Source organism: Poecilia reticulata, linkage group LG21 (genome assembly GCF_000633615.1).
Source record: "Poecilia reticulata strain Guanapo linkage group LG21, Guppy_female_1.0+MT, whole genome shotgun sequence".
Lineage (NCBI taxonomy): Eukaryota > Metazoa > Chordata > Actinopteri > Cyprinodontiformes > Poeciliidae > Poecilia > Poecilia reticulata.
The window spans coordinates 2,226,909-2,242,389 of record NC_024351.1 but is presented as its reverse complement, the minus strand read 5'-3'; the positions used below and the strand labels follow the sequence as shown (position 1 = coordinate 2,242,389).

The following is a 15,481-nucleotide window of genomic DNA, read 5'->3' as shown; positions in this document are numbered from 1 at the left end:
GGGAGACCAACAGGACTCTCTATGAACCCTAGAGGCCTGTCTGGAGAAAAACAGGACTCGCTATGAACCCCTCGAGGTTCACTTCTTTATTTAGAAGTACCGTCTTTCAACCCAATACCTTAGAGTGCCTCTTTGATACATCTTCAGAAGTGTATTGCAAACGCCTCCGATCGCACGTCTGAATAGATATAGCTTCTTCTCTGGCTGGTCTGAAACCCACTGGCTGTCTTTGTGGGTTTCCTCATCAGAGGGCTGCTGGTTTTGCTGTTCCCCTAATTGTTTTGTTCAGCTTTTTCACATAAAGCTCCAATTTGTTGTTTTCCTTCTCCAAGAGGTGGTTTACCTGCTCGAAGACAGAGTTTTCCTGCTGCAGGGCGGTGGTTTTCTCCTCCAGGGCGGTGTTTATTTTCTCCAAGACAGGGTTTGTCTTATCCAGAAGAACCCTCCTTTYCTGCCTCAAGTCRGAGACTTCCTCTGCAKGAACTTTGTTTTCCTCCTCCAGAGTGTTGGTTTGTAGCTTCAGGTTGATGTTCTCCTGTTCCAGAGCCCTGAATTTCTTCTCCAGGGTGGCAATTTGCTTGTCATAGTCTGTGTTTTTATTCYCCAGTGTGGCATTATCCTCTTCTAATGTAATGTTTATGTCAACCAGATTTTCAAATTCCTCATCTTTCTCCCGAACAAGCTTATCTTTTTCAAATGCTTCTTGTTCCAGGTTTAAAACTTCAATTTTTAATTCCTCATTTGCTTTCATGAGTGAATTGGTCTCAAATGACATCCTGTCGACTTCTTCCATGATGTCACGGAGCTTCTGTCTCTCTCTTGCTAACAAATCTTGGTCTCTTTCTTCCTCGGAATCAGAAGATGAAATCTTACTGCTTTACTCATCGTTGGTCCTTTCTGTCTGTACAAATCGTTTCCAGTCTCTTGTTAGGATACAATCCTTCTCCTTTCTCTCCAGGTTCTGTAACGGTTATGACCRTAGAATTCAAGAGTGCAGCTTTTTATGCATYGCTCTTTGTGACATCAAATTGCGTGATGTCACTATCTCAGCAGAACAACTAGAAAACTACTGAAGTTTAAATAAAAATAAACTTTACGGCTGAATGCAGCTCGGTTAAGCTGATGGCCATTGGAGACAGTTCAGCAGTTCAGCTGGTAAAATATCACCAAAGCTGAAATCCACACTTGGGAGACAGCGGCTCTTGTGTACAATGGACTGGCACAACAGGGTGCCAGGACYAACAGTCARAAGAAAAGTTTGTGCCCGAAAACAGAAAAAGGRGAAAYGGGTGAGCATGTTACCCAACTGGTGCCTAGGAAGCCACCAATTCTGACTCTCTTTCTGGCTAATGTCCGCCAGAAAGAGACATTCTTTCTGGCAACATTAAGAACYTTTGTGAGTTCTTRTTGCTCACAAAAGACCAATAAGAACTCTTTTGTGAGTGGATTTGTTACATCTGAGGCTGAGAGTTTCTGCAGAGATGGACTGTGCCATTCTTTGCCTAACGTAAACCTGGATTAACAGCAACATGCMGTTGAGCCTTCCAGATCAACAGTATTCAGTTATTCCAAGCGGACCGYGACCAACACTCAGAAAAAACAATGTATGTCATAAGGAGCAGGACAATGTATGTAAGTGAATGCAGATTGGTGTACGAACTGTGGACTGGTTAACAGCTGTCAGCCATCCTATGTGCCTCAGGAGTTTACTGCGGTGTTCGTGTGACCCCGACAAACTGTGGTCACATTTGTTGGATTAAATTGTGATTTTAGTTTAGGATTTGACCCTGTTTTGAAATTTTGGAGCAATGTCACGCAATAACACAAATTGGATGGCAGAAGCGAGCCCTTACGGGACTGACGGTGCAACATTTCGGTGTCGAGGAAGCTCCCCTCCATTTGGATGAGAGCTACCAGCACAGCATGTATCCCAATACTTAGCACAGTTACATAACGGCAAAATAAAAAGGGGGCGGACCTGTCGGTTACTGGTTGCTATGGTAACCACCAACCGTTAAGAGCAGCATAACTGAACATAAAACACCAAGAAATGTTTGGGGAAACATTTTCTTGACTTGACAAAAATACATTCAAAGAGTAAATAGGCAAAGTTTGACAAACTTCACATCAATAAAACCCTGTTACACATACATGCATTTAATTTGGGTCAGTGAAGTAGTTTTGAATTTRAATGTTGTTCTGAGAGGCAGCATGTTTTTTTTTAACTTATTTATTTTTGGTTTGCCCATCTTTTTAAAGGCAAAATGTAAAAAAAAAACAAAGTTAAAATCCAATAAACTGTAGATAGTGGAATATTACGGAAGAAGATTGGGGCCAAAAAAGGAATAAAWAGCAGAATTCTGAGATAAAACTCTGATTTTTTTTTTGTGTCCCTAATCTTCCTCAGTGGAATACACCTGACTGAATTTTATTCAGGAGTATATTAAATCTTTCACTTGTAAGAAATGTTAAAAAACTTGGATCATTTTCCTTCCGCTTTATAATTATGTTTTACTCCATGTTGCCTGTCACATAAAATACCTCAAAAATCAATTGAGGTTTGTGGTTGTAACTTGAAAATATGTAAAAAAGTTCAATATGTTCAAGTATATTTGAGAGGAAGTTTCCCTTATTTCACAAGTGCATTTATGGAGACATCCTTCCACACAAAAGATTTTTTCTTTCACCTATTGTTACAAAATAGAAAATAAGATTATTTAATGCTAAATGTTGGGGAAACAAAAGTAATTTGCCCATGGACTAAAAGCACAGCGATTACAAGAAACAAAGTACTTTTTAACATTATTTTACAGACTTAAAGCATCATATTTGTGTTTCTTAATGATCTAATTTTTTAAAACACAGTTTACGTCCTAAAGCTGCAACAGTGGCTGTGTGTTGTTTCTAAGAACATGCTACATGAGTCAGTGTTGCTCATATTTTCCGACTCTGCAATGAGCCAAATGCACGTAGTTAACAGAGAGGCGGTTCAGGAAAATGTTATTCGACGAGCTGCTTGTAAAGTGAAATATCTGCGCAAAAAGAACCACTTCTTTGGCATCAACGCTGTTGTTTTGCCACAAATGTTCTGCAAATGTGGATCATTGTCTGTTTGTTATACTTGCTCCTTTTCAAAGGAATGAACAACCTAACAAACTTGTAGATTTGATCACGAATTCAGGGTAAAAAAATGTTTTTATGTTTGGCAGCGCTATACACAACTTTACCACCGGGTGGCAGAAAATCCATTCTTAAAAATTCTTATTTTAACTTATTTAATGTTCATATTTCCTCTCGCTGTCATTTGGAATATATTCAGATAAATAATAGATACTCAGATTGAGTTTTTATTCCTAATTTGATCTGTTGCTTTAATCTGTAATTTTAGTTAGGCTGCAGTTAAAGCTGGATCTCAGTGTTGGTGTCTCTGTGTTTCTTTTTTTTTGGCTAGATGAAGAGTGTGTGGAAATGTTTGTGTTTTGATCACAACAGGTCACTTGCTTTCTGTTTTTAGTCCGGTGTTAACGACTCACCCGTTTAGCTTCTGGTTGTTTGTGACAACACTGAGCTCCACTTCATATTTGCTTCAGCGGATATGAGGCCAAGATGTGTTTAGGACTTAAAACCCATGTGACTTTCACCACAATTCAGTGATATTTTTTGACAAGTTTTGCTCATGTTTTTACATAAATTTAGCTTTTTTTCTAGCACTTTCTGAGTCTATGTTTGCACGCAATGTTTGGACACTTTTTAATGTTGAGAAATTTAATTTAGTTGTAAAGTAATGAAATGATTTCTGCAGAATGCAGATTCTTGTTCTCTCTTCTAGAAGCCCCTGCAGACTAATTCTATTTCAGTCTTTCTCTGTCAAAAATCCAAGATTTTTAGGCTTTTTTATACTTTACTCCAGTTTAAGCATACTTGAATTAAAAACAAACAAATTAAAACTCCATGACAGCGGTTTAAATGTTCAGTTTTATGCCTTAAAGGACAAATTGTGCTTTTTTTTTATTTATTTATTTTTTTACAAAATGTCCCAACTAGCTAAAACACACTGCAAAAACACAAAATCTTACCAAGTGATTTTGGTTTAGTTTCTAATGCAAAATCTTAGTACAGTTTAAATAAGATAAAATGTACTTTTAAACAAGAAACAAGATTGTTTTAAGTAAATAATTCCATAATATTGATAAAAAATAAAATACTAGTTATTACAATTTGCCAATTGAACATCTATATTAAGGAATTATTTACTGAAAACAAACTTGCTGAAAAGTTACTTGTAAGTTGGTTAAAATATATGTTAAAAGTATAATATTTGTAAAGAAAACACAGAGCTAGAGCACAGTTACAAACGGCAACAGAAAAAGGTGGCAGAACTGTCGGTTACTGGTTGCTATGGTAACCACCAACCGTCAAGAGCAGCGAAACGTAAAACACCAATAAACATCTGACTGGAGAAACAACTTCTTAACTAAACAAAATAATTTTAAAGAATAAATAAACAAATTTGGACAAACTTAACATCTATAATATTCAATAATGAAAACTTTTACTGGGAGGTTTTAATGTAGCTATACGATATGATTTGTTTAATTCTGTTTTGTGGTATTTGTTATTCATTCGGATTTACAGCATCGTTATCTATTTTTTTGTAATTTTCTTTTCTTACCTGAGCACACTCAGTTACATACAAGTCACACATGAAGGACATATGCAGTTTATTTTTTATAATCTCAAGAAAAATGTATGTTCAGAAGTCTAATATATGAATTTATGGATGTTTGGGTTTAAGGTCGTCATCGTATGCTGAGGCTACGTCATAATATTTGCAAACTTGTCATTCACACCAATAGATTTGGAAATAAATGTAAAATGATATGTTGTTCAGCAACAGCTAACTGCAACAAAGCTAATTATCTAGCCGGTGAGTGAACGTTTGTGTTGTTTCACCTAAAAATGCTGCTGTTAGACGTGGAAAAGCTTTTGGTTTGTTTCCTTCTAACAAAACAGCATCAAAGCTTTGCAGTGAAAGCACCACTGAGGCTCAGATTCCGACATTTAAAAGGGATTCTGGGATCAATTTGAATGAAATCTGTGTCACTTCAGGAATGCAGATCTATTAGTCTGCTGGAATGTGTGCAAGCAAAGCAGCTCCAGCAGCTTCAAGTTGTAATCAAAAGCTAGAGGCTTTATAATTAAAGCCAGGCAGAGAAATGTTGGTCATTAAATTCCCTCATGGATTCCCAGTTTTTAGAAACTCAACTCAAAATGGTTGTACTTATTTAACAAAGCAAAAAAGGCCAGAGAGTTTAATTACTCTGATTACACAAAGTCCTTACATTATGTATTTATCTGAGGACCCTGGTGAATTATGTGCAGCACATTTCTGCTGCAGTAAAAGGTTTGTTTGAATTGTGTTGAACTGTTCCTTTTGATTTGTCTAAAGGGATTTTTTGTCTTTCAGGATGTTTATGTTGTAGTTTATAAAGAAGCTAATAAATTGGATGTTAATTATTAGTGCATAAACAATGCAGCTCCACATTTTATGAATGAAAATGTGTTAAAAAGCGTCTAAATGACAAAAAAAAACAACTTTATGCTAACAATTTCAATGATGCCATATTTGCCCTGAACTCAGAAAGTTTAAAAAAAGTTGATAATTTTAGTCTTTTGAAACTTTCGCGATTGTATTTTAGTGATGTCTGATCACAACACAAAGGTTGTTGCTAAAGAAATACTCCAATTTAATTCAGTTTTTTGTGACCATTCAATGAATGAAAACTTTTGAAACTTTTAAGAGTACAATGTATTTTAAAGTTCAAGAAAAGATCTTAATCAGATTTTACATGGTGCTGGAGAAAAGTGGGATTTCTTTATTTTGTTTTTAACAAACTTGAAGCAAACATTTACAAAATATTTCATTGACTTGAAGTAACCAGACGACCAGTGAAGTTGCTTCATCAGCTGTTCGGCCAGATGGTTGGTAGGAACTAGTTACATTTACTCTATTACATTTACTTGAGTAACTTTGTTTTTTTTTTTTTACTAAACTTTCAGGTGTTTTTCTACACATAAAATTAGAAAAAAACACTGTTAGGTGTTTTTTTACTTGAGTAATTTTATTATGAAGTATTTCTACTCTTGAGTAAAATTTCTGGATTTTCTACCCACTAAGTGGAAAAGCAAACATGTTTTAACCAAAAATTCACCAGACACACCTGCAGTTTTTGTTAAAGTTTCATAAGTTTTTTAATGACAGAAACTGATTTAGAAACATTTTCTTTTGCCTGATTTATTTTTTTTTTATTTTGTCATTGTAGTCCTTAAAATACCAAAATTTCCACTTGGCTTTATAATTTGGTCCATCTGATGACATGATTTTTAAATATTAAATGATTGAGCATTTCTTGAGTTAGTAATTTTACCAAATACTTTTTTTACTTCTGGATGTCTACATTTCAAAAATACGTTGGAGTAGTGCTACTCTTTTTGAGTTCTCCATCCTCCTCTGATTTCACGTCTAACAAACTGGAAGCAAACATTTCCAAACTGACTGACGTATTGCAGCAAAAKGGAAAGTAAGAAAGAAATGAGTGGAAGTGAGAAGTGGCCAGACGGCCGGTGAAACTGCTTCGTCAGCCGCCCGGCCGGATGTGAGCGAATGTCGGTGCGGGAATAACACCTGCCGCTATTCCAACACGCCGGGAGCGGGGGCAACCTGAGAAGAGTGGTACCATGAAGGGATAATCGCTTAGACATGTGTCACCCTGTGTGTGTGTTTGTGTGTGTGTGTGTGTGTGTGTTCACAGAAGCCCTTTTTTTCCATCACAGAGGCCAAGGCCGCGGGTTTTCAAGGTGCTCACCCTGCAACATTTGTTAGCAATTAGCCTCGGCCACAAACCTGACTTTCAACAAAACACATGGACCCTCCCTGTTTTCCTCCCACTCCCATTCTTTCACCCTGTCCCCTTTCTGCTCCCTCCCTTCTTCTCTACTTCCTTTGTTCCCCTCCCACATTTCTCTCTCTCTCTCTCTCTCTCTCTCTGTTCACTCCTTGTTTCTATTAAGCTACTCTTCTTTTTTCGTCCTCCTTCCCTCCTCTTCAGTAGTTGCTCAGGGGGTTTGTGTTTTCATACTCTGAACACATGCTCAGAAGTTAGAGCAGCCTTTATCCATTTTCATTTAAAAAATGAAAACAATTTAACTTGTATGCATTAATATTTTTTAAATTAGATATACTTTTGTCCAGTTTGGATGCAGATGAACGTCTCTTTTCATGTTTTGTTTTGCATAAATGCATTTTGGGACGTTGAAGTTGCATGTTTGGGAATACAAATGAGCACAAATTTGTTGGATAAAAGGTAAAAAAAGGACGACATTATCATCATCCTCATCCTTGTCCTCAGGCAAACTGGAACAGCATTACCTGGCAGGCATCCAAGGACAGAAACCATGAAAGGTAAAGCTGCTCTTTTTCCTTTTTTTTTTTATCAAACTTTGGTGGGATTTCTTTGTTAATCGTGTTAAGAGAAGCCATGTTTGTCACTGTGGGATGCAGTTCAGCACCTGCACTGGGCACCAGCCAACATGTGCTTCTCATCAGCGCCGAAACTTGGCAGCTCATATCCTGAGAAAGTGCGCAGTTGTTGTAGTTGGACATGACTCTTATATCCGTCAGCTTTAAAACTGTGTGTGAGTGCAAAACACGGCAATTTCTGGAGAGCACAAAATCTGCTTTTCCTCTGCCAGATTCCCACAAACTGAGTTAGTGTTCCTCCCAAAACGTGGGCGAGTGAATTTAGGTGTGTTTTATCACAACAGGGCATGAAAGAAGAGCCTGCAGTGGCTTTGAAATGTGCTGACGTTCTTACAAGACACACGGTCTTACAGTGGAAGAAGAAAAATGCTAAATAAGGCAAGAAATTAGTCATTTATCTTTTAATTTTTTTGACCTGTTTAGGCCATGATCAAAGGCTTCTTGAAGGGGACATATTGTGCAAAATTCGCATTTTGCATGTGTTTGTACTTCCATTTGGGTCTCAACCGCTTCTAAAAGCAACCCAAGTGCTTTAAAAAAAATCACACTATTTTGGTGTCTAGAAAATGAGCCATTAAAAAGATATCCAAATGTAATGTCACAAATCAGCAATGACTCCCACTCACCTATCAACCCCAGCAAAGTCTAGCTCGTTCCCTAGCAACCGCAGTGGAGTTCCGCCATCACCTAGCAACCCAATTGAGCTGTACAATGGCTGCTGGAAAATGCAAGTGGTTTTGTTCTTGATTTAATAAACGTTAAAACATGCATAAATGCATCAAATCTATCTCCTGGCTCATTTTTAATGATGATAATTAAGTACACCCTTAGAGGACCTTTGGCAGTTTGCTGGTTGGGTTGCAAATCAACCCCTTACGAAGCTAAAAACACGTCAACAGTGACCCCAGAGCAGCAATTATTTCTACCTGTCAATCTGGAAGGAGTTATAAGAACATTTTCAAACAATTTGAAGCCCCATCAGAACAGTCACCAGTGGAAGGCACCAGTAGGAGGTGGTATCCTCCTGGAAAGCTAAACTTTTTAACCTGTAGCATGTTATTAGTGTTCATGAAAGGACAGTTAAAAAAAAGACTGAACAAGTAAGTGATGTTTGCAAAAATTACCAAGAAAAAATTTAATCTGAATCAAAAACAAAATACTTTAAACAAATGAGACTTAAACTATCTGGACTGAACTATCCAGATACTTTGGCTGCTATCCACAGTGGTTTGCTTGAAAAAATGATAACATGCGGAGAATGATTCAAACCACTTTACTTGAGAAAGCATTTAATCAATCTGCACAAGAATCTCAACACTGAGCATAAAAATGCCTGGCAAACAATTCCTGCACGTTGTTCTGGTAAATGTTGTCTAGTTTTTCCCATTTGGTTTGCATTCTCTAAAATCACAAACAGATCCACGATATTGCTGAATTAATTTGGGTGTGAATAGACAAAGTGGTTCCTGCATATTTATTGCAGAACAATGATTTCAAACGGGGTACAGAGTTGATTACTACTGTATATGAAAGTGTCAACAGGTAAGTAAAAAGGCAAAAATTGAAGTCTTAAAACGACTCGGTTGAAGTTCAGACCTCAACTTGATTGAAATGCTGTGGAAGGAGCTAAAAAGAGAAGTTCAAAACTCCATGAGCAGGGTTAGTGTTGATGAGTGGGTTAAATCTAATAAAGCCGCACTAACAGCTTTTTCAAAAGATTAATGCCAATGGTGGTTCTTGAAGGGAAATATGCAAATTTCATATTTTGAACATTTTTATACTCCCGTTTGGGTTTCTACCGYTTCTAAAAACAAACGAAGCGATTAAAAAAATAATAAAACATTCAGCCATTTTTTGGCAATGGCTTTATGTTTTATGGTGTCTGGAAAATGAGCCATTTCAAAAACATTCCAAAACTAGGTGAGTGGCAGCAAAGTCTAGCCCGTTACCTAGCAACCGCAGAGGACTCTGCCGTCACGTAGCACCTAATTGGAGCTGTACAATGGCTGCTGGAAAAGACAAGTGTTTTGTTGTTGGCTTACCATCCAGAAACCACTTGCTGCATTCTTGTTCATTGTGAAGAAGGCTCCACTTCTGTTTTTCAGGTGTGAGTGTAAGAATAATGTTGTGCATAAAATGTAATGAACATGTTCTGAATTGCTCCTTAGACGTACACCAACCTCTTCAAGGAAGCATAATAAATCACCTTTGAAGCATTTCACTCATGCGATACTTAGTTTTCCGCATAACTGTGACTTAGAAAAAGCCACAAATAAAAATAAAAAGGACTTATTGTACATTAAGCTAAACCATAAGCGGGCGCTAGCTTGGTGAGAGTCAAACTGAAACCAAAAGAATGTCATAAATTAACTCCATTAAAGCACATCTAAGGCGCTCTTCCCAGCCAAACGGAGCAGGAGGACTCGTAATGTGGTTTCCAGCCTCTTCCAAGCAGAATAAAACTTGCTGCTTCACAGATTCCTCTCTGCGTTGTTGAAGACGCAGAGGCAGGTGGCTGCGAAGGAAAGCCTTGCAGAAAGGCGATTCGGTTKAATAAACTCGTGGTAATTTTTTGTTCTTTGAGACGTTTTCTGTCAGCCAATCAATTTAGGAGTTTTTTATTCGCGATATCAGAGGGTTGTGGCCTCAAAAAACATTCCTCTGACTTTATTCAGTTATTGCCAGAAACTTGACCTTAATTTTATTACCAGGACAAACCCCAAATTTTCTCCATGATGGAGTTGGAGACCAAAAATCCTGGTTTTATAATTACAGTTCTTGCATTCCACAGCTCTTAATGATCATTGCGTGAAAATGAAGGCCAGTAATTGTGTCATACCCACCCTTTAACATTGTAAAATCTAACCAAGCTTGTCTTTCTGTCTCCTTCTGGCAGTCCAGACCAGTTAAGTCCTGAGAAAGCATTCACAGGATGGAAACCGTCCTGATTCACTGTGGAGGAAAAAACGAGAAGTCTCTTTCTTGTCTATAGTTTTGCAGACTGCAGCAGTGCATACCAGAGAGCTCTGTGAAGAGACCACACATTCCAGTCAGAGGGCACCCAAACGGCTGAGATGTCAGAAAACGTTTGAAGAGGGAGCATTGTAATTTTTATGAGSTGTGGTTCAGACCTCCAGTCAGATCTGGAGAGGATCCCGTCTTCTGACTTTGTGGATGTCCTTCTTTGCAGGAAGAATTGTTTTTGCCAGAACATAGTGCCTTGCAAAACCTTTTATACATTTTGACATGTTATGAATACAAACTTCAATATTCTTTAATGGGATTTTGCTGGTAGATCAACACAAAGTGGCACGCCATTGTGAAGTGAAGGGAAATGAATGCATAGACTGCAGAAACAAAAACTGTCACCTAGTATTTTTGTGCTAATATCTTAGTGCGCTTAAAATAAGACAAAACTAACTTAAACATAACATTTCAACAGGATATAGGAGCTTGATTTAAGTCAATAATTCATGAAGAAGTACTGGTTGCATTGGCAGATTATTTCACTTATAACAAGACATTTTTTCCAATGTTATGAGTATGTTTCATATTGATGAATTGTTGACTTAAAACAGATGTGCGCAAATTTTTTGTCAATATTCTCCCAATGTCGAAAAAACACTAACAATTGCAGTGTTTCCATTAAGTAAGAAATTACATGAAAATCACAAGTGAATAAGCTTGTTTACGCAGTAAATAATTACAAATCATGATCGTGACGGATGTAAACATTTACGTGAGATAATGTCACGCAGACGAGACGTCGGCATCTTATTCAGGCGTTGGAACCAACAAGACGTACGTAGCTACGTTACGTACGCAGAGTTTTAGGGGAAATTGTAATCGGCAATTCTACAGAAGAGCTTCTGTGCGATGCTATGAGATGCACATTGTCCGACAAAAAAACAACACACAGGCATTCTCCTGCCACTTCCTGTCGTCTTCTTCGTGAGTTTTCGTCTACCAGTTGATCACGTGACTCGTCTGAGTTGGAAAAAGTATTTCCACTGCAGTTTTGTGAAATATGTCCATTTAGATACAGCCGGAAAATCATCTCATCCTATCAAAAAATATGAGATTTTTCAAAATTGTCATGTTTCCATTAAGCAAATGTATTTTTGTAATTTCAATTTGAGCAGTTTTATTGTTAATGGAAACGCAGCAAGTAATAAAATCATACATTTATCTCGTTTTTTATTCTTACTCTTTTGTTTCTCTGTCCTCGAAAGATAAGCCCCTTTTTGCGACATTGTTTTACTAACTTATCTTCCACTGGATCTTTGGAGGTTTGGATGCGCGCGCAGCTCATATTACCGGTAAACCGTGACCTACCTCGGCCACAAGGGGGCCCCAAAGAGCATTTTTATTTTATTTTTTTACCGTACAAACAATGATTTCCACATGATCGAATATACACTGCTCAAAAAAAAATAAAGGGAACACTTAAACAACACAATATAACTCCAAGTAAATCAAACTTCTGTGAAATCAAACTGTCCACTTAGGAAGCAACACTGATTGACAACGGTGACCCTCGTCGGGTCAATCAGTGTTGCTTCCTAAGTGGACAGTTTGATTTCACAGAAGTTTGATTTACTTGGAGTTATATTGTGTTGTTTAAGTGTTCCCTTTATTTTTTTGAGCAGTATATATATCTAAAGAAATTCACAACTTTATTATGAGACTGTGTGCTTTTGTTAACATAATCACATAGAAAGAAAAATCAGCCGCTTTGCTTGCTTGTACAGATTTCCTAGGATCTTTTTGTGACTGACATGGTGAGGTCAAACATGTTTCTTACATGTAAGCTTAAAGCAACACCCTTAGTTAAAAACTGTAATGTTTAGCATTTTCTTTTTTCAGAACCATCTGTTCACCTGCAAATATCTGTCAGGCATGAAGGACAGAAACAGGAGATGTTTGTAGAGGCACGCTTTCACAGTCTGTTACATGTCGGCCTTTTTCTGCTCTTGTAACCTGCTGCTTGGCTCAATATTTTCATAGCTGCTGGACCTGCTTGATCTACAACATCTGGGCCCGAGGCCACAGGCAGAAACATGAACAGTTACATATTCATATTTTATTGCCATAAAACTTTGCCTTGTTCTGCAAAGACTCTCATCTTGTACTTTAAATCCAAACGTGGGGATAAAAACAAGAGTACGAAAGTCTTCAGTCTTCCCTTACATCAGGGGCGTCCAAAGGTTTTGTCATGTGGGTCAAAGTCATTGAGTCTAAAGGACACAAGGGCCTAAAAAAAGGTTTTATCCACTCAATAATAATCTAAACATGAAATACTTAATTAAGGAATCAGATTTGTTGCTGGGAAAGAATGTGTGAATTATTCCAGATTCAAGACTTGCAAATTTTCTAGGTACCAATTGGAAAACAATAGGTCACAATTTAATCAGTTCCGGTGAATAAAATCAGGATTTATTTAAGTCTTTTTTTGAAAATGCTTGCTGTATTTAGTCAGGTTTATTAAATTAATGAAAAGCAGATTTGAGTTTAGCAAAGCTTGCTTTTGAGTAAAAGTTAAATACAGCAAATGTTCAGATATAGGGGACATACTGGGAAGAAAGAAATACGTAAAAAAATTTAAAAAAAATGGGCCTCAGATTGATTTGTCTTAATTTAATTCATAGGAAAAACTCCCAATAATTTCCAATAAATGTAGATACTTTTGATTTTTATAAGCTTTAAGATTTGTAGAATAAATTTTATGCAAATACTTTGTTTTATTTTTGATATTTCTGGTCAGAAATCTTTCCGCATACCTAACGTCTGCCCTTTTATTTTGCCAGTKAATGAAGCCAAGCAAAGTTTAAACAACTTTTCCACTGAAGCAAGTGTATTTCTAAGTATTTCAGTTTTTTTCCTGGTTGGGAAGGTGTGACCTGGTCAAGCTGTGCTGCAGTCAGATTAGCTTAGTTCTGCTCTGTGTGCTTTGGACCGGTCCACTTCCTCACTAACGAGACGGACGTTAGCTTTTTCCAACATGGCGCAGTCAAAACCCATAAGGGTGGCAGAAAGAAGGTGAAACGTTTGGCTGTAAACATGAAACTAGTGGAAGAATAAGCCCGGATAAAGACTTTAAATTTATTTTCAAATAGAAAAATGAACCAAAAAAAACAAATTTAACCCTCAAAAATCTCAATATGCTTGTTTCAAACTTCTAAAACTTTAATAATATTATTCAGTGCAAACTAATATATTCTTACCATACACTTTACTTACTGCATATTTATGAATAACTGTGTTTTTCTCTTCTTTTCTGCGTTTTTCCTCCCTCCTCCCTGCTTCGTTATGTAAGCTGGGTTATTTTGTGGCCTCAGATGTTCCACGTCTGTCTCATGTAAACTTGGACTTTTATGCAACGTTTCCAGAACAATAACAATTTATATATATTTTTAGATTTATCTTGTGATGTCGCGTTGTCTTTGTTTGGTTCTGTTCTCTAATTTTCCTCCAGCTGAGACCGTTTTGTTTATCCACCTGTCAAATTATGTTGTTTGAACTTGTTTACTTTAGGTAAAACAGTTTGGAGTAGTTTAAGAATTGGTGAAAATGTTTGTTTTAAAGCAAAATACTCAGTTATGTTATGAATCTAAATACCTCTGCTGGTATTCTCATGCCACCCATTTTTGTTTTGTTTCTTTATTACAAAATTTAGACCTCCGCTCATAGAGTAGAATAGAATATTTGTAGCAAAACTGAATCAAACAAATACAAAACATAATTTCTTGTTTATTTTTTTTCCCAGTTTTCATTTGAGTTTGCAAATGAAGACGAGGATACAAAGCTCTCCGAGTTCCCATTATCTTGCTTTTGGTGACTTTTCCCCAAATATTAAAAAATTTAATCACTTGTGTCGCCACAAACAGCATCCTAATTACTATGAATTATGTAGTAATTAACAGATGTTTAGCCGTGCATTTCCAGTTAAACCCAACATCAATTATGCGCTTTTCAAATCTACTTGCATATTTGTTCAGGCTGGAAGTAAAATGAATAATTCTAGTGCAGCTCAGATAGAGTCGCAACTTTAATCTGAGTTAAAGATTAGGGTGATTAAGAGATTATGACCAAAGATAAATAATCAAATTAGCAACAATTTGCCGTTTTTTTGTTGTTTTTTGTTTCTGAAGCGCCAGTAAAGATTTTTCCACTTATTGTTCAGAAGGATATGAATCATTTTTGGCATTTTATTCAAATTTTTTATAAAAAAAAAAGAAATTATTCTGATTTTTTTAAGCTTTATTATCCTTTGAGGGAAGTCTTCTCGTGTATTTATGACTAAATCTGTCCAGTAATACGATTATGTTGCAAACAGCTCCACTCAGAAAATATTATAATCCAGCAGGAACAGATTGTTTATATTCTCAGTCACTCTTTATTTACATTAGCCGTCTAGCCTGTAAATTCTCCAAATATCTTCTTCTGATTGGCTGATCAGAACCTCGTGACGGCTCCTTCACTGGAAGATTCAACTCCTAATAGCCGAGCAGAGCTGCTGTTTTAATTTTTTATTTTAATAATTCTGATAGACATCAGCTTAATTCGAAATAATAGATCAAAATTTATAGCATTAGCAGTTTATATTTTTTAGACTCTAAGGGGGCGTTTACACGACAACGATCCAACAAAAACGGCACTTTTGTTGTTTTGTTGGATCGTTTACATGATAACGTTCTAATTACGATCTGTGTTTACACAGTAACGGTGCAAATCGAAAACGTGTAATGCTCTCACTGCGCCTAGTTGGAGCTAGGTTCTTTGAAACTTTGAAAGTGTGGCATGTGTTTAAAAAAAAGTTGTACTTGAAGGCATGTGGATTTCCGTGAGAGAACACGCATTGTGTGCGTCTGATTAGGGCGCATGCAGTTGGAAAAAGTGGTATAACTTTGCCGAAAAACCTTGTTTGAGCTTTCACGGTGT

General features: G+C 36.8%; 1 protein-coding gene across 1 annotated transcript in view; it reads left to right on the top strand.

The window, feature by feature from the left end:
- Positions 1-15,481, top strand: part of scara3 (scavenger receptor class A, member 3) — a 36,186-nt gene that overhangs the window by 8,252 nt on the left and 12,453 nt on the right. Inside the window, exon 2 of the mRNA XM_008397335.2 lies at positions 7,410-7,462. Coding sequence (XP_008395557.1) covers positions 7,456-7,462 — 7 coding nt within the window. The 5' untranslated portion in view covers positions 7,410-7,455. The remainder of the gene's footprint in view (positions 1-7,409; positions 7,463-15,481) is intronic.